This window comes from Lepus europaeus, chromosome 10 (genome assembly GCF_033115175.1).
Source record: "Lepus europaeus isolate LE1 chromosome 10, mLepTim1.pri, whole genome shotgun sequence".
NCBI lineage: Eukaryota > Metazoa > Chordata > Mammalia > Lagomorpha > Leporidae > Lepus > Lepus europaeus.
The window spans coordinates 14,489,565-14,508,965 of record NC_084836.1 but is presented as its reverse complement, the minus strand read 5'-3'; the positions used below and the strand labels follow the sequence as shown (position 1 = coordinate 14,508,965).

The 19,401-nt window shown below is 45.8% G+C and overlaps 2 protein-coding genes across 9 annotated transcripts in view; both read left to right on the top strand.

Moving 5' to 3' along the window:
• RFX4 (regulatory factor X4) overlaps nucleotides 1-2,034 on the top strand; it is a 75,388-nt gene extending 73,354 nt beyond the window's left edge. Inside the window, exon 14 of the mRNA XM_062201985.1 lies at nucleotides 604-2,034. Coding sequence (XP_062057969.1) covers nucleotides 604-876 — 273 coding nt within the window. The 3' untranslated portion in view covers nucleotides 877-2,034. The remainder of the gene's footprint in view (nucleotides 1-603) is intronic.
• Nucleotides 2,035-13,525: 11,491 nt separating this feature from the next.
• The window catches only part of RIC8B (RIC8 guanine nucleotide exchange factor B), a 129,311-nt gene continuing 123,435 nt past the window's right edge, over nucleotides 13,526-19,401 (top strand). For all 8 annotated transcript variants that reach the window (XR_009866959.1, XR_009866957.1, XR_009866956.1 and 5 more), the window contains exon 1: nucleotides 13,526-13,695. Coding sequence is in view for 4 of the 8 variants with exons in the window: in XM_062202975.1 (XP_062058959.1) it covers nucleotides 13,612-13,695 (84 nt within the window). In the remaining 4 variants the exon portion in view is untranslated. The remainder of the gene's footprint in view (nucleotides 13,696-19,401) is intronic.

Below are 19,401 nucleotides of genomic sequence, written 5' to 3'. Positions count from 1 at the left end.
CTCTAAATGATAAGCGCTAATAATAATCTTTGAAGCTGTTGACTTGCTTCCCCTTCAACAGCCTGCTTTTAGGCTGCAGTTCCTAATGGAATTCAGCTGTAAAATGCTATTTTTAATAATGTCATTGTGTTTTACTTGGCAGTATTGTCGTATTCGGTTAATGGAGCGGGACCTATCACATCTCCATAGCTAATGATAAAACTCGTACATCCATACATCCATATTTATCTGGACATGCGGTTCCCAGCATGCACACGTGCACACACACACACACAGCACACATACCCATGTCTACCCACTGAGGCTGTTCTTCCTTTTGCTTCTGATTTCTCAAAATCGTCCAGGTTAGGAGAACAAGGACCATGTTCCTGTCTGAGTGAATACCAGCCCGACTCTGGCTATGAAACCTGTTGCATTTCTCTTGCTGATGGTGACTTCCCTTTACCAAGGTTCAATCTTGCTGAAGTTCACTGATTACTTTCTATTAACTCTCATTAATAGCATCTTAGGAAATCTAACTTGAACTGTAAACATGACTGATATTGTATAAATGCAACCTCAAGCTAATTTTAACTTTATGGAATTTCTTTCCCCCCCGACAAGTACCCCTTCAATAGCCCCACTTCCCGGATGGAACCTTGTTTGATGAGCAGTACTCCCAGACTGCATCCTACCCCAGTCACTCCCCGATGGCCAGAAGTGCCCACAGCCAACACGTGCTACACAAGCCCGTCTGTGCATTCCACGAGGTATGGAAACTCTAATGACATGTACACACCCCTGACCACGCGCAGGAATTCTGAGTACGAGCACATGCAACACTTTCCTGGCTTTGCTTACATCAACGGAGAGGCCTCCACAGGATGGGCTAAGTGACTGCTGTTCTAGGAAAATCCATATTTAATATTAATAATAATAATTAATAATAATAATAAACCCAATACCCACTCCCCAGAAGACTTTATCTCTATACATCATAACTCATGGGCTGTTTCTAAGTGTCCGTTTTCCTAGTGAATGTGAGGATGGGATTCAATGTGGGATAAATAAAATTTAGTTCAGAAACAGGACTTACTAAAAGTCAGTGGGATTGGGTTCCTGTAGCCAAGCCAGACTGTTTCTATAGAGCACTATCTCGGGCAGGCCAATCTGTGCCTTTTCCCTCTGTTCCATGACTCTGCTTTGTGTTGTGTTGGCAGCCACTCCCAGTAAGCTACTTATTTTCTGTTGACAAAAGCTCTTTAGTCTTGAAGGATGGATACTGGAAATGGAATCTGGTTTGTGTTCTTGGATGGGCACATGCAAGAGCATTCGCCTTGCCATCTGTCTGTCATCTTATCATACAATGAGCAGTCCTCAGACATGTTTTATGCCTCCCTGCTTCCTGTTGGTAGCATCGCTACTTCCTGGAGCTCCAGGGCTAAGGGGAGGTGTCTGGAAACTCTGGATTCCCTGTCCTCCGGGTGTCTGTCACAGTACCTGCATTGTCTTGGAATGTGAGCAGTGTCTGGAGGGAAGGAAGAGGCCTGTTCTGTATTGCCTTAAGTTGACTGAGGTTTGTAGGGGACCGGTTCTTCTACATATAAGGATTTGTCCTAAGTTTGCACAATGGCTAGTGTCAGCAAAAGGCAGGAGAGGGACTTTTTGAATTCTGTGAGAATGTGGATTTATGGTGTTGAGTATCACACTCAGTTCTACTGTGTTAACTTTGTGAAACTGGATGGACCAAACTTTTAACTTACTGAGCAGCAAGTGTGAAAATTACTTTCATGGTTCCTTCATAAGACTATAATTTCCCGACACTTTGATAAAATTCAAAGCTGTGCCTTTGAGCCTATACTATTCTGTGTATGTGTGGAAATAAAAATGTATTGTACTTTTGGAAATTTTTTTCGTAGGCATTTTTCCGTCAGATTTGTAGCAATTTGTGAGGTTTGTTAGAGATTAACATAGGTTTTCTTTCTGTATTATAAAATGCACCAAGCAATTATGGTGGACCTATTACCCTATGGGTAAGAAATAAATGGAAATATGACATCGGATGTTTTAGCAATTGTTCTGTAAATAAAATCTTTGATCACACCACTCTGTGTGATAATCATGTCTACAGCTAAAATGGAAATAGTTTTATCTGTACAGTTGCGCAACATATGAATGGTTTCACACTCAAATAAAAAGTATTGAAATGACCTGCTTTCTTCCTTTTCATTTTGCATCTGATATGACCTCGTGTGTGTGTGTATGTGTGTGCACATGTAATACAAACAGCATTCTGAGTACTTAGGTGGAACAAAACAAAGTGGTCTTGTATGGTTGTGCTTATCCTCTTGCCCATCATATTGTCATCCAATGAAAATTAAAATGGATAGGCCACACATCACATTGTTAAATAATGATTAAGTATCATACCGACAGCCTGACTGAGGTTCGTAGGGGACCAGTCCTCCTGCATACAAGGACTTGTACTAAGTCTGCACAGTGGCTAGTGTCAGCTCCTACAGGGAATATTATCTTCCATACCAGCATCACTAAGAAGTCCCCTGGTACTTAGTTCATTATGCTTCAATGAGCACCGGGTGTAAAGATATTTCAAGTACAGTGCTTTACATGCTAATAAACTTCTGGAACAGAACAATAACATTACTGAATGCTTAATAATTATTAACAAATTCTTTCCCAGCACTGTAGTTTGATTCTGCAGCTAGGAGGAATGAGAGACAGAAGTGAAATGATTGTGTTTTGCCAAAATGTTGAGCAACTAGGACAGGATCTATGTGCCATTCAGAGCTACAGATGTTCAGAAATGGCAACAGTGATTAAATTAACAAAAAAGCATGAGGATTTGATAATCATTTTGCATTTTGAAAGATTTATTTTTAAAAACAACCTTTTACTATTACATATTTATATCTGAAAATTATTTTCTAAAAAGATGTATTTATTTATTTGAAAGAGAGAGGCAGAGACAGAGAAAGATCATCCATCTGCTAGGTCACTCCCCAGATGGCCAAAAGCCAGGAGCCAGGAGTTTCATCCAGGTTTCCCTCATGGGTGCAGGGGCCCAAGCACTTGGGCCATTTTCTGCTGCTTTTCCCAGGCCATTAGCCGGGAGCTGGATCAGAGGTGGAACAGCTGAGACACAGATGGGCACTCATATGGAATGCCACCGTTGCAGGCAGCAGCTTGACCCACTATGCTCCAATGACAGCCCCCCGAAAATTATATTAAGATCAAAACTATGTACATAGTACTCATAGCAACCCTTAAATATAGCTTAGCTATGTTATTCTACTAAAATAAAATAGCTACTGGGTTTCACTCTCTGATGGTGAAATTAGTTTGTTCTTTCATCCACAGTCCATCAGTTGGCTTTATATGAGGAAAGCAAGGGACAGAAAGAGTAAAATTTCAGATTTATCTCAGGTATAGAATAAGCCTGAGGATGATTTGACCTGTAACTCTCTATCAATTCAAATTGATCCATACATGAAAGGGCCCAGTGGGGCATAGTGGGTAAAGCCACTGTCTGTCGTTCCGGCATCCCATATGTGCGCTGGTTTGAGTCCCCGCTGCTGCACTTCTGATCCAGATCTCTGCTATGGCCTGAGAAAGATGGGCCAAGTCCTTGGACCCCTGCACCCACGTGGGAGACCCAGAGGAACCTCCAGGCTCGTGGCTTTGGATTGGCGCAGCTCTGGCCTTTGCAGCCATTTGGGGAGTGAACTAGCAGATGGAAGACATGTCTCCCTCTCTCTCTCTCTCTCTCTCTCTGCCTGCCTCTAAATAAATACATTTTTAAAAAGAAAGGTCACAGTAAGTTTGACTCTTGATTTACTAAGCACAAAAAAATTAAGCAATGGCCAAATTCTCTACCCAGATAGTGGCCGCATGTAAGAAACAATGCCCATTTATAAGGAACAGCCACAAACTCATTAACTGCACAAAACTTTGGGCAACATCAGTCACAATCGGAGGGGCTCTGAGAATACAAAGGCCACTCCAGGAAGTTTGTGAAGGAGAGAACTTGGCCTTCTCCTCATGGCATAACCAAGAACTGAGTTGTCAGCACCATGGGAAAGAAAGCAGCTTTATATGTGGGCAAGCAGTATCTGGAAGTTCTTTCCAGACCACAAGGTGCCTATCTCTTGGGAGCTGAGAGTACCACCTGTATTCCCACAGTTCCAAAACCTTCAACTTCAGAATTGGGGAGGATCTGACTATGAAAAGGCAACAGCTGCTGTGAGCGCAGGCCTCAAAGTCAGCTTCTTTCTCTGTCTCTGATGGTTCCTAGCCAGTCACCAGAATGGGAACGGGCAAGGTTGGCAGCTGGGAGTGAGGCCAATCACTTGTCTGAAGAACAGAGGAGTCTTGGCAATGAAGGGACACTCCCCTCTTAGGACATTTTCTGGAAAGGACTCTGCCAGCTTGAAACTGACAAGTCATAAACAGCAGCCAGGATGGCTCACCCACGTTGCAGGCCTGTGGCGGTCTCAGCATCTACACTGCTATGGTTTTTGTCAGGCCTCTTGTACACCCCCGTCCAGGACAGGAGGGGGATCTGTGTCCACTCTGGGATTGCGACCTATGGCAGGCCAATCCAAAATGTTTGCCACTGAAGTAAACACGACCTCAGTGGGGGCAAGAAACCGAAGTTGTGGCAAGAGCGATGGGTTCACCTGCCATGTGACCTTGGATGGGTCACCTCCCTACTCCGGACCTCTGGACCTCAAGCAGCTGTGAAACGTGACTATGACATTCATTCCACATTATAGTCTGTGTACGGATGGGCCAGGCTGGCAGATCTGGGTGAAGAGGGTGGACAGCTCAGGAAAACAGAGTGGGCTACACTGGCAGCTGGGCATTCATTCAGGGTGGCCACCATGGAGAGAAGGCAACGGCTCCACCAGCTGGTGCCAGAACAAAGGCGGGGGTTCACATGCAGGAGCTCAGCCCATGCACCTGCACCACCACCACCAAGCAAAGATGCACGGCCTTCCTCCTGTCCAACCTCTTCCTCCTTGGCGTGATTCTGGAGGGGGGTCTCATAATATTCCCTGCTCTCAGAACTTGCCATAGTCTTTGCTTTATAATAAAATGTCTATGGGGAATGTGGAGAAGGAAAGAGAGCACCAACAGGCTGTTTGTTCCAACTGCTTGTATCTCTTTAAGGCAGACTGGCAAGATTTTTAAAAAATTAAATCCTGGGAAGGGGGACAGTATAAATATCTCACCCCCTTTGGGGAGGGCTGGTCACAGATCTCCTGGAGCCAAGGAAGAAAGCTCTCTGAAACTTAGCAAGAGAGAAAGCATATGTGAGAACTTCATAGACAATGGAATTAAGAGCTTATTTGGGTGCAAAAAGTTTTGATATTATGCATTCATAACACATTTTCCATGAAATTCTGAAAACTCCTTGGACAGTTCAGACCTCAGCAACAGTCTTCAGTGTGCAAATTATCACCACTGGGAGCTTGAAAAAAGAAAGGTGTCCTTATTGATGCTCCAATACAGGATGCAGTTTTTTTTTTTTTTAATTATTGATTTGAAAGAGTTAGAGAGAAAGGGAGAGACAGAGAGATCTATCTTCCATCTGCTGGTTAACTCCCCAAATCGCTGCAATGGCCTAGACCAGGCAGAAGCCAGGAGCCAGAACTCCATCGTGGTCTCCCACGTGGGTGGTGAGGCACTGAGGCCAGCCTCTGCTGCTTTCCCAGGCACATTAGCAGGAAGCTAGATCAAAAGCAGAGCAGCAGGGATTCAAAGCAATGCTCACGGGGAATGCCTGTACCCCAAGCGGCGACTCAACCCACCGGGCCACAACACCAGCCCCTTAACCAGCGTCTAGTGTTGAAGCTCCCCAGGTGATTCTAATATGCAGCCAAGGTTGAGAAACATAATCCTGGCCAGAGTGCCAAGTATAGTGGCACTTGCACAGCCACCCACGGTATTTACAGTTTTCCCTCGGCTGAGCTGGTTTGTTGGCACTCCAGCCTCCCCAGCCGCCTGCCACTCTGCCGCCTGCCCTTCTAACCTGGAACTCCTCTGCTCCAGTTCCTTGGCCACCTCCCAAGCGCAGGCAGCTTGGACGCAGTCCTTGGGGCTTCCTCTTCTTCCAAGGAGGTCAGAACCTTTTGTGCTTCCTTAGCCTCCTCCCCGGGGCTCTTCCCCCACTCCTCCTCCTGCACCTCAGCTCCCCCTCCCCACCCGGCCCTCTCGCCCCCGTATTTTGCTGCTGCTGGTGGAGGTGGGACGGAAGACGTGGGCCACAAGAGTTGAAGAAAGAGCCGTTGCTAGGAAAGGAGTGTGGGTGACGAGAGGTGGTAGGCGGGAAAAATAGGACTCCCCGGTTTTATCCCTCCCTTTCTCATCATAAATGCCTCAAGAGCTAAAATCAGTTGTTTTAAGATCTGTTATGAAAAATGATGAGGTCTGACCGTGACAGCAGAGGTGAGAGCATGGGTTCAGAAACAGCTCCAGTGCCAGTGCTGGGGAATGAGTATCGTCTCCTAATAGACAAGGAAAGCTTCCGGGGGAATTCTCCAGGAACTGCCCAGCTGCCCCTAAGAGGGATGGCTCCAGGGCATCCTGTGCCTGCTGCAAACCGTCACCTTCAGAACCGAAATGCAGTCAAGGTAGACAGCTCTTCCGCAAGGCTCTCACCTCCCTTCACACGGAAGTGGGGCACAGTTCCTAAACGGATCTGCCTTACTCCGTGCAGGTTCCCACTCACTGGAGTCTACTGTGGACCAGTCACATCAGCCCCACCAGCCCCACGTCTCGCTACCTCCACGCCAAGTCAGGGGTATTTTCTGTTCAGGTTAGTGCCTTGCCCAAGGTCACACAGTTTAAGGCGGCAGAGCTGGGATCTGAAAGCGACTCCCAAGTCCCTCCCTGCACTGTCTACTGTGGCACATGGTCTGCTTCCTCTTTCCTACTTTTGTTCCCACCGCACCCCACCCTCTTTCCCCTTTCCCAAGCAGCTTTGCAGTTTTTAAATCAACCTTGACCGTGGTAATAGACCCCATCAGGTGGCAAGAGAATTTCAGATATTCTGGGAAAAATTTTTTGTGCTCAGTGAAGGCAGTCTCCTAGCCAGATCTTGCCCTGCACCCCAGGCAGCCTTCTACTCACTCCAAGTTAACGGCACAATACACTTTCCCTCTACCATTTCCCAAGGAACCTATAAACCAATACAAGATCAAGAACCAAGATTTGGTTATTCTATAGACAAACAGGAACAAAAGAAAATCAATAACGATGTATAAAAACCAACAACAAAAACAGGTCACAGGAGGATTTTTATTACCAGGTCAAAAAAAAGCTCTGCGGGGGAGGTGCCATGAGCCAAGAATTCACTAGAAGGAAGCCATGGGGGTATGGGGGTATGGGGGCTGGGGAGGGGAGCAAAGAGCAAGAGGGGGCTGGCTACCTCTTGCTGTTAAGGTCACTACCCTTTGACAGAGGTGGCCTCTGACCTCAACAACCCTACAATTCTGTTTTGACTGACCCTGAAACCCATGAAATTCAGATGTAGGCACTGCCCAGAAGTTGAGATAAAGCTGACTAATATGGGAAAGGCTCCCGGTATGTGCCCCCAGCTGAAAGGAGTTGGCAGTTCTTTGGCTGTAGATGCAATTTATTCCGTCGTCCCCCTTTCAGTGAAATGCTAATCCCTCATAGGGAAGACTGAAGTGTGTTGATGATGAATGACAATAATCCTTTGTCCAGTGCCACCTCCTCCTAGGGTTGGATCTTAAGAGTTTAATCAAATGTTGGTAAGTAAATTAATGCTCTCCTGCAAAAGGAGGTGGCCGGAAGAAGGGTTGTGAGAATATATTTCCTCTGACAAGAGAATCTTAATAAACTGAATTGTTCAGGCATGGCTATGGGGCGGGAATACTGAGTGCTTTAGACTCCTTATTTACACCCACAACTGACCCATCACCATCTCCAAACCGCATCACAGTCTAGCAGTGTTAAAGACATCCAGTTCAAGGCTTAAACACCAAAGCTGTGTGTTGCAATTACTTTTCTGATGTTCAGAACAGCAGCAGCCACAACAGAATCCAAGCATGTGTGCGTCCATGTGAGTGACATGGCCTCTCTGAAGAAGGCTGTGTTTTTTTATCCCACTCCAGGCTAGTATTTGAGTGGCCACCCCAGGACAGGTCTGCCATGTGACAGCCATCTCTTTTAACCCTTTTAGCATGCTGCAAAATAGATATAATGAAGCTCATGACAGTTTGGAAAAATCAATGCCCAAAGAGGACAAGGGACTCGCCCCTGAACACCCAGAGCCAGGTGAAAATCTAAAAGGGAGTCTTTGGCTCCAGGTTTGCCTGTTACACACATGGAATTGGTTGCCAGAAGAGGTTCAAGAAATTTGATAAATCATCAGCTTTGTAGGCTCACACAGTTAAGTCAGGGCTAGAAAGCTGGTGTTCCAGTGCCCAGTCCAGGTTCATGCACCATATGACAGCATTGCCACCCAAAGTACTGGGTTTTCTCAAGAGGGGTTTGGATGGCATTCCAAATCTTCAAGATGCAAATAGGCCTGGCCCACAGTCCAGCTCTTGGATAGATAAAAACTACTAAAGGGCAGAGCCCATTTTATATGCTTAATTTGAGAACCGCACTGTGGACAGCCAATCAATACTGAACACCTCTGGGTACATTTGCCAAGGACTAATGGCATGGGCTCAATTTCAACAATTAGAAAACTGAGAATATTAAAGAAGTACCTCATAAAGGTGCTGAAAGTTTGGATCAAACAGTCATAATTAAAATTTCATTTTTCGAGAGGCAGAGGGACAAGGAGAGAAAGACAGTGCATGCTCCCATCTACTGGTTCACCCCCAAATACCTGTAATGTCAAGGGCAGGGAGGGGGGCTGAAGCTGTGAGCCAGGAACACAATCCAGGTTTCCCATGTGGGCAGTAGGGACCCAATCACTTGAGCCATCGCTTGCTGCCTCTCAGGGTCTGTATTAGCGGGAAGAGCCAGAGCCAGAGCCAGAGCCCAAAACTGAACCCAGGCATTGCGATGTGGGATGCTGCTGTCTGCACCACCAGGCTAAACACTTGCTTCTCATAATTTTTTAAAGTTAAAAAAAGAAACTCCGAAGTCATCTAGTCCAACTCTAATTTTATGAGATCCAGAGGTAAAATAATATGCATAAGGATCCAAAGCTGGCTAGCAACATTCCCTCTCCTATCTCCCAGTTCTATTCAATGTATGTCATATGACATCATAAGGTAACTCTTTCAGGAATGAAACAAACTATAAGCTGAACTTGGATTGATTATGTAACATCTCTCAGCTAACTATTCCTTATTCTACTGAAAAAAATGACCTCTAGGAAATTCTCATGGCTGGCATCATTTCTCAGTAACTACCTTGTTAATTCTGGTCTCCTGACCTTTTCTCATAGCATTTCTCTCTAGCTGGGAGCCTGCCACCATTCTCTATAGCTCACCTCCTCCAAGAAGGCTTCTCTGATAGATTTATTTTGCTTTGATTTGCACAGTATTATGTTCAATCTGTTCCAATCAGTAAAAATGACTCTTTGTTTCTTATATCCCCAAAGAACAGGATCAATTATTTCTATCATTTTTAAAGGATTTATTTCTTTATTTGAGAGGCATAGTTAAAGGCAGAGAGGTCTTCTATGCATTGGTTCACTCCCCAAATGGCCGCAACGGCTGAAGTTGAGCTGATCTGAAGCCAGGAGCCAGGAGCCTCTTCTGGGTCTTCCATGCAGGTGCAGGGGCCCAAGGACCTGGGCCACCTTCCACTGCTTACCCAGGCTATCAGCAGGGAGCTGGATTGGAAGTGGTACAGCTGGAACACAAACAGGTGTCCATATAGAATGCCAGCGCCCCAGGCAGAGGCTTAACCTACTACACCACAGTGCCAGCCCATGACCAGTTTTTATGGTACCTAAGACAATGCTGTATACTAAATATGGTAAAAGAACAAACTGTTAATATTTCTATGAAATAAATACTTCATTCTTGATAGAAAATGAAATGAAACAACTTGTATCTTGCCAGGTCATTTTGATCTCTCAACAACTAATAACCAATGACTTACATGTGTGTGAGTTTGGTAGTGTATCAGCACACCAGTTCAGTGGTTGATCTTACTGGCTCAGTGGTTCTCAATCCTGGCTTCTTATTCAAATCAGCCAAGAAGCTTTTAATACTATCACTACCCAGGCTTCACCACAGACACACTGCACAGGAATCTTTGCAGGTATGCCCAAGCAACGATATACACATACTGATTTGCACAAACTCCACCCTCAATAATAGATTTTTCTAAAGAATGAGTGTATTCAAATGTGGAACTGAGAACTAAAAAATAATACCTGGATCCATCCCTTTGTTTCACAGCTGAGGATGCTGCTTAGAGAGGTTGAGTGACTGGCCTCACACAGTGAGGAGGCAGTTGCTGAATGATAGGTAAGATCTTGAATGAATGTTAATTCTCTCAACTCCAATCTGGAGCTGTAGCCACTAGACCAAGGGATTTAGTTTTGAAAATGTATAAAGAGAGTTAGATGCTGAAGAGTTGAATTTTAAAAGCTGTTAGCACCAGGTACTCCTTAAAGACCTTCAATTTGGCACGTTCCAACTAGCCCATTGTCATGGCAGGAGGAAATGCCACAGCAGGATATATCAAAGTCCAAAATAAATGACGAGTATCTATTTGCAGGTTTTTTTCATTGGCTCCAGCCTGAGAGTCCATAACATTTTATGTTATCAGAGTCCAGAGCACTTCTAGCCCTTACCTGTATCTACCGCTTATTAGCAGACTTATTTGCCTATGAGCAAGCTAATCAACATCCTGAACTTCCGTTTTCTCTGTAAAAAAGAAGATAGTGCCTGTCCTATTGACCCTGTATTAGTCAGCTATTGTAAGGTTTAAACTGGGGAATCCACGCGCAGACACTTTCAGAGGAGTAAAGCACTATCCATATGTATGTACAGAATTGCTATATTACTATCAGAGCAGTGCTCTGTGGATAAACATTTGTTGCTTTGATTACTCCGGCTCTAAAACCCAATTCCTTGGTACTGTGACACCCATCAACAGGACCTGGAATTAGTGCTGGACTAGACTTTCCTATCAGTGAAGACTCACACTATGAATGTTCAGGAGGTAAGGTGCTGTAGCGACCCAGGATTTAGCTGGTCTAGGCTCTATTCCCAGAATCTGCTTTTAACTATTGACTTTGGACAAGCTACTTAATTTTTCTGGGACCAGAGTCTCGTCAGTGGTCAAAGGATGACTTGAATTAGAGTCAAAGCTCTTTTTGATTTATAAAATCAGAGTATTAACGCTTAATTAAAATTACTAAAGTACAGTTTCCCAAGCTGTTAATTCATGTGGTTTCAGATTTTATACTTCTCTTTTTAGAAGTACAGTGTTAGAGCCTAAAAATATAACTTATTCCTGGCAAACAGACATCTCAAAGATATGTGTAAGAGACTTTTTAACAGGAACATCTCTTCCGAGATACTTTATGCTTGTTAATATCCCCTCCAGGGGTCCCTTGCTCCAAAAAGTAGAAATATAGTTACCCAGAAAGCACTTAACACAGAGCAGGCATCCAAATACTTTGTTATGTTACTAGCTCTTAGTTGGCATGTTACTTAATTCATCGGACCCTGTTTTCTGATCTAAAGTGGGAACAATGCAATTCAGTCTCCCAATGAGATCAATGTACATCCCACTGTATACTATACATGTACATAAGACGTTTTATAACCTCTCAAAAGCAATTGCAAGATATTCTTACTACTTTAGGGTTGAAAGCTTACTATTCCATGACCTTTCTAAGGGGTGCGCTTTTTTCAAGAGGCAGATTAAAATCTATTACAGACACAGTACCTACCCAAACACCTAGCTCAATAAATACACTCAATACATGTTGTCGGCATGGAAAGTATAATCCACAGAAAGACAGCTCCGTGAGCTCAGGTTCCAAATTCCCAGTGTCGCCACCATATCTAGCACAACACAGAAGAAGCTCAACTATTCAACGAGTACATTTTTGCCCCCTCTAGTTCCTCTTCACACAGCTCAGGAAAGAGAAGCTTACAGGGGAGGCGTCAGAGGTGACTACTGGTAGAGGTGGCTTGGCATAGGAAACCGGAACTTACTTGGAGAATTCATCCACTGTCTACCAAAGCAACTTGGGAGAGCAGAAAGGGCCTGGGTTTCCTATTCAAATTCAGTTTCCCCGGGGCCTGCGCTGTGGCACACCGGGTGAAGCTGCCACCTGCAGTGCCAGCATCCCATAAGGGCGCCGGTTCAGATCCCGGCTGCTCCACTTCCCATCCAGCTCTCTGCTATGGGCTGGGAAAGCGGTAGAAGATGGCCCAAGTCCTTGAGCCCCTGCACCTGCCTGGGAAGACCCGGAAAAAGCTCCTGGCTCCTGGCTTCGGATCAACACAGCTCCCGCCATTGCGGCCAATTGGGGAGTGAACCAGCGGATGGAAGACCCCTCTCTCTATCTCCGCCTCTCCTTCCCTCTCTGTGTAACTCTGACTTTCAAATAAATAAATAAATAAATATTTTAAAAATGTGTTTCACTTTTATTGAACATTAAACAATTCTCCATGAAAAATGCATATCACCAACGTCTCAATAATCTGAATGCCAATTAAGTTAGATGAAAACACCAAGCCCCGTTGTCTCCGGATAGCTGCTTCAATTTCCCACACTGCTGCAGCTGAGTGCAGAACACGACCGCAAACAAGGGAGAAAGGAGAGCATTTCAAAGAGACCGAAACCGCTAAGCGAGGGAAGAGGGAATTAAACCGGCTCCTGTCAGTTCCCACCAAGGGGTGGCAGTTTCCGCGATGGTCAGCCAATCCAACCAGCCGAGGGACAGGCGAGCGGCGCAGGGAACAAAACCTAGGCTTAGCCCCGCCCCCTAACGGTCCCCCCCTTCGCTGGCCTCAAGTGGCCGCGGGCCTCCGGTTTCCGGCCCTCGCAGGACCACAATTCCCAGCATGCCCTTGGCGGGAAGTCTTTCCCGCTGGATGACTACTAATCCCGGCATGCCACTCAGCACGCCAGTAAGCTGGATGGAAGAGCGGCCTGGCCCCGGTGCATGCCGGGAGTTGCAGTCCACTTAGCTGCGGGCTCACAGATGGGCGGGGAAGAGCCGGGTCGCTCCCGTCCGCTGAGGAGAATGATTCATAGACGAGGGTCAGGAGAGGAGCACAGTTCTCTCTGTGAAAATCCACTCCAAAGGCTGGGCTCTTCCCCGAGGGAGGGCGAGGCAGGCGAGCTAGCAGGGCCCCGAGACTGACCCCGCCGGAGGCCGCCCGCCAGGCCTCGGCCGAGTCCCGGGCCTTGTCGGGGGCGGCCGCGAGGCGCCGGTTGCTGGGGGAGCGGTGACGTTGCGGGGTGAAAGTTGAGGGGCGGTGACGTCGGGCCTGCCCGGGCGGAGGCTGGCGGGTTGGAGGCAGGAGGGAGGGAGGGAAGGAGGGAAGGAAGGAAGCTGGGAAGGAGCGAGCGAGCGGGGGCGCGAGGCGTTTACCTGGAGGCAGCGGCTTGGGCGCGCAGAGCGGCCGCGGCTCCCCCGCACCTGCGGCCATGGATGAGGAGCGCGCCCTCTACATCGTCCGGGCCGGCGAGGCGGGGGCTATCGAGCGGGTCCTGAGGGATTACAGCGACAAGGTAAAGAGCCCTTGGCCCCGGGCGTGCGGTACCGCACCCCCGGGCCGCCCTCCGGGCTTGCACATCGCATCCCTCCCCACCCCCCCCTCACTCCGGGGATGCGCATTGCTCTCCCCCGAAAACGTTTCCGGCTTGGGCATGCGTGTTTGTGCCCCCAGCCTTTCCCATCCTTGCATCCCGCATCCCCCTGCCCCCACTCGAGCGCCCACTCCTCTGATGCCCGGCCCAGCAGCCGGTCCTACGGTCCTCTTCCCAGGCGTGGAAGGCACACCCCCGGAATCTGTAGATGTGCGCCTGTGCCCCGTGCCCCGCTCTTGGAGACGTAAATGCATGCGAGGCTTCCTCACCTGTATGGGATAAAAATACGTGCTTCTCTGCTTAAACATGGCCCTGGACATGCACAAAACATATCAGCAACGATGGCAGTTCTTTGTATACTTGTAGCACCCTGTAGTTCTCAAGGGGGTGATGTTTCTTACATGGTCTTATTTGATCAGGAGTGACTGTAGTGTAGATGGTCTCATCGTCCCCATTTAAAAGATGGGGAAACTGAGGTGCAAAGAACTGAAATCACGCCCAAGGTCATGGACATATTATGTTGTTAGTGGGTGGCCAGGCTAACTCCTAATAACACCTCTTATTTGTATCGCATTAACAGCTTCCCTATCCATTATCTCATTTAATCTTGACAGCAATCCTGTGGAGGTATTATTTGGGTTTTGCAATTGAGACTACTTGAGTTAAGTAACTTGCCCAAGGTCATACTTGGAAGTCAGGATTCCCACCCAGGCCTTCAAACTACCTGGTTTTGTTCTTTCCACTTTACAACCCTGTGGTGAAATGGTGCCTTGTAAACCCCAGTCCCGTCTCTCAATCTCTCTCCAAGAACCATTAGTTCTCCCTCGGTTCTCCTTCCAGGAATTTTACATACTCACTTCAATAGGTAGCGTAACCACACCTTTATTCCCTTTCGAGCACTACTTTATAGGAATGACTGCTCCCCTCCGTGGAAACATACCCAACACCAAGTCACAACGTCCATGTAACATCTTTCTTCCTTCCCTTTGCCTCCATTCATAATTCTCCCTCCACGGTTTGCACCGTGCTCCCCCACCGTGCTTTCATACATTGGGTGGGTATTGAGCTCCCAGCGTGCCGTTTCTTCCATGGATGGGAAAGACCTGCAGATAAGACACAGTCCTGATCTCAGCAACCCTGTGGGGGGTAGTGGTGTTATTCCCCATTTTACAAATGCTAAAATTTAGGATGATAATGCCGTTCACGCAGCCACTGGGAGCTGGAGCTGAGATTTGAGTCTAGGTTGTCTGACTCCGAGTCCAGTGCTCTTTCTACAGTACTATGCTGCTTTCTTTGGAAGCTGCATGGATCTCTTCTGTTCATTTCTTAGTTCCCTCACACTCTGATATGCTTTACTGTTGAGCGTATTGGCCTAATTTTGGAGAAACTCAATGCATAAGTATACATGTTGTGAAGATTAGATTCTTAACATTTGACTTATTGCCGGCTTCCAGAAGATAATGAAGCAACTACAAACTGATTTTTTAAATAGAAGTACAACAGAGAACTTGCCCATTGGGTTGAATCAGCTGATGTTTATTTAGCACTTACTACATGCCAGATACCCTGCAATAAATAGAAACTTTCTTCTTAAAGGAGGGAGGTCCAGAAACCTCCAGTTGGATCTTAGCACCTCCTTCAATATTTCTTTCCATTTCTGGCTAAACTAAGTGGACTTCAGATTTGCTTCCTTCCGTTTATCTCCTCCTTTTCTTGGTACCCTCCGGGTTGGTTTCCACTTACCACCTCTGGCTAAGTGCTATCAGAACGTAAGTCCTTGACATCTCAGCTCCCCTTTTCATATTGGGAATGTTTTTAAAGTTACTGTGGATGATGCGTATTGTTTAAGGTGGCATCCTGAAGTGCTGTGGAGGATTCCCAAACGCTGGCACTTTTTCCAGCTAAGCCTGAGAATGTCCTGACTTGATGTGAACCAGGTGAGGTAGCTCTTTGGGAAGAAAACTGGCCTGTTCCATGACGATTATAGTAGGACCAGGATAGTATACAGAACACAGGAAATAGCTGAGCTTCGTGTTGCGGTGAGGTTTTGCCTCTCAAGGGTAAAGAATTTGGGGGCAGGTGAATGGGAAGGGAAGTATGATTGCAGGAGTCAAGCAATAAGAATGGAGAGGTGGAATTAAACTGCTCAGCTCTATGGTACATGGAGTCTGAAATCTTGAAAAAGTAGCTGGGTACCGTGTATTTCAGTTTTGTTGTCTGAAAAAATGGGTTTGAGAAATGTTGAGGCTAAGAGATGATTATAGGACATTGAAGAGTCCAACCAAAAGAGAAAGGAATGGGGTAGAGAGAAAATGATGGCTTGATTGCTTGGGAGAAAAGAGAGGTTCTTCATGCGACCTTGTTTCTCTAATAAAGCTAGTCTGTTTTTTTTTAAAAGACAGAGAGGGAGAAAGAGAGAGAATCTTTGAGAATCTTTGAGAATCACCTCCCAAATGGCCACAATAGCCAGGGCTGGGCCAGGCAGAAGCCAGGAGCCTAGAACTCCACCCAGGTCTCCCACATGGGTGGCGGGGGCCCATGTGATAGCACTTAGCACTTGGGCCATCTACTGCTGCCTAAACAGGCACATTTACAGAGAGCTGGATTGGAAGTGGAGAAGCTGGGACTTGAACAGGTGCTTATATGGGATGCTGATGTTGCAGGCAGCTGCTTAACTCGTGAACCATAACGCTAGCCCTAAGGCAGTGTATTTTTTTCCCTAAGTTTATTTTTATTTATTTTAAAGGCAGAGAGGAAGAGGGAAGGAGAAGGGAGAGAGAGAGAGATCTTGCATCTGTTGGTTCTCCCTCCAAATGCTCACAACAGCTGGGGCTGGGCCAGTTCGAAGCCAGAAGACAGTCCTCCACATGGGAGGCAGGGATCTGCATTAACAGGAAGCTGGATTGGCAGGGAAGCGGGGAGGAGCTTCATCCCAGGCACTTGGATATGGGATGCAAGTGTCCCAAGCAGTGGTTTAACCTGCTGTACCACAGGCCTGTCTCCTGAAGCCGGATCTTAAAAGGAGGCAGTCAAGTATAGTGGAAAGAAGTTGGGATTAACCTTAGATTGTTAGCTTCATGACTATAGATATTTTAGGCCTCTGAGTCTGTTGCCATAGATTTAAAATCATGATAATCCATTCTCTTAAATTGTTGAAAAGATTAAAATAAATGAAATGTAATGCCAAACATTAGGGACAGTGCACTCACTAAGTTAGAATGATCAAGGTACTGAAGAGGTCATGTGGCCAGAGCTTAGACCCTGGAACCCAGACCCCTGGGACTCTGAATTCTCAACTCTATGTGGCGGAGGACAAGTTGCTTACCTTTGCTGTGGCCTAGTTTTCTTGTATGAAAAAGGGTATAAAATAACCTATATCATAGGTTTTCAAGATTGAGTTACATGGGTGAAGCCCTTAGAACAGTACCTGCTCCTGAGGAAGCATCCCATACTATTAGCTTTTGACCAAGAAGGCAGAAATTAAATATATGGCACTAAAACGTTGATGTGGCACAATAAGAAAATTGAGAATGTATTTCATTATTTCTCTCTGACCGTTGCACTTTCTGATGGGTAGCAGAATACCTTGTACCATGTTCAGAGCAACAGTTACCTATCTGGTTCCTGGAATCAATATTTGATTTCTACTCTGTTACAAAGACTCATTTCCAAGACTTCTTGCTTAATTCACTGATCATTGTTATGCAGGGTGAGGAACCTTATTTCTGCCAAGGGCCATATGGATATTTATAACATAATCGTGGGCCGCACAAAATTATCAACTTAAAAATTAGCCTACTATGGATTTATTGAATTTTGAATCCTGTCTGTGGTTACCTTGGCAGGGCCAGACTAAATGGTTTTGGGGATCTTCTATGGCCCGTGGGCCAGATGTTTTCCACCCCTGTGAGAAAGAAGGAAGATATTTCTATTCCAGAAAGAACAAAGTTTGTCTAGTTGTCAGGGCCATAATGCAAGTTGAGCAGCATAGGAAAGTTTTTGTTTTTGTTTTTAAATAGAAGGAATGGTTGTTACTGGGTTTTATGTACTGTGTGTTATTGAAGAACTACCATGTGTCATCAATATAATCTTCTAGGTATTAAAATTTATGAGGGAGACTAAGTAGTCTCTTTTTTAGGTGGAGGGAGATAGGAAATTGAGGTTCGGAAAGACAAGATACAGTAGCTGTATAAAGTCTCAAGGGTGCATAACTAGGAAGTAGATCTAGTTTTGAGATTCTGCTATGCAGGACTCTTGCGCAGCTGCGTTGCCTTTACCCTGTTGAGTCTGTGTTTTTGAGCACAGAAAATTTTTTCCAGGAGCAGTATACTACTTCCTTTTTAACTGTGAGGTCCTAATCACCTCTGCTTAGGTTACAGAATGAGCTATTTGTTTTGAGAAGTATTTGTTGTTCTAGTCTAGACCATCCAAGCTCATATTCTTTCAGGGCCAGTTCCTGAGAACAGATTTTGTAGAGTTTGATTGCTATCATTTTTATGATTATTAACAGTGATCAAGGGCCCTAGGTGCTCAGTAGTATCATGATTCTGTCAATCATGGGTTATTTAGACTACAAGGAACCCCAATGATTATTGGACCCAACCCTCTCATTTGGTAGGTGAAGAAACTGAGGGCTAGAGTCGTCAACTATGGTAACCAAAGAGGTGGCTTGCCTGGCCATGGAGACCACCCGAGAGTGTGTGACTACCCTATAGCAAATACGAATAGAATTTGGAAGTAAGTCAGGTTTATGGCCAAATAAAGGGTAACAGTTACTTAAGATGCAAGTGGGTAGTTGTCCCAGAGTAGTCTTCATAGGAGAGGAAAAATCTCACTGATAGCTGCAGTGAAGTCTTCATTTATGTGCTGCAGGAGCCTAATCGATGGAGGTCTGCTACTGGTCAGTGCTAGAAATATACCTCTGCACTTGAGTAGGGTGTAAATATGCTGCACTGTGTAAGAAGACTTTGTGCTTTCTACCTGTGAGTGAGCTCTCTGGGCATTTGCAGAGGAGCTTGTGTAGCGGGCTGTTCCTTTGTTACACCTTCTTTGCAGATTGGGTTATATAATGTTACTTGATTTTTAGTGCTAGAAATAATATTTTTTCATGAAATAACATAACACCCAGTATCCCAAATAGATTAATTCTCTTGTATTGAGGAAGTTTAAGTGTATCTTTAGAAATTTGCAACTCCTAGTTGTGTTATTAGGTCATTATTTGATAAGACACCACATCATAGGCCATGTACTACTACTAATAGTAGCCATTTATTGAACAACTAACTACTTATGGGCATAGTGCCATATATGATGATAAGGAAAATAAGACAGTATAGTTGAATAACTTGACCAAGGTTGCACTTTTAGTAAGTGGCAAGACTGGGCTCAAACTCAAGGTTGTCTGACACTTGCACTTTTTAGAGCTCATTCGAAGAGGATAAAACTGGGGCTGATGCTGTGGCGTAGTGGATAAAGTTGCCGCCTGCAGTGCCAGCATCCCCTATGGCCACCAGTTCAAGTCCCAGCTGCTCCACTTCCGATCCAGCTCTCTACTATGGCCTAGGAAAGCAGTAGAAGATGGCCCAAGTCCCTGGGCCCCTGCACTCGTGTGAGAGACCTGGGAGGAGC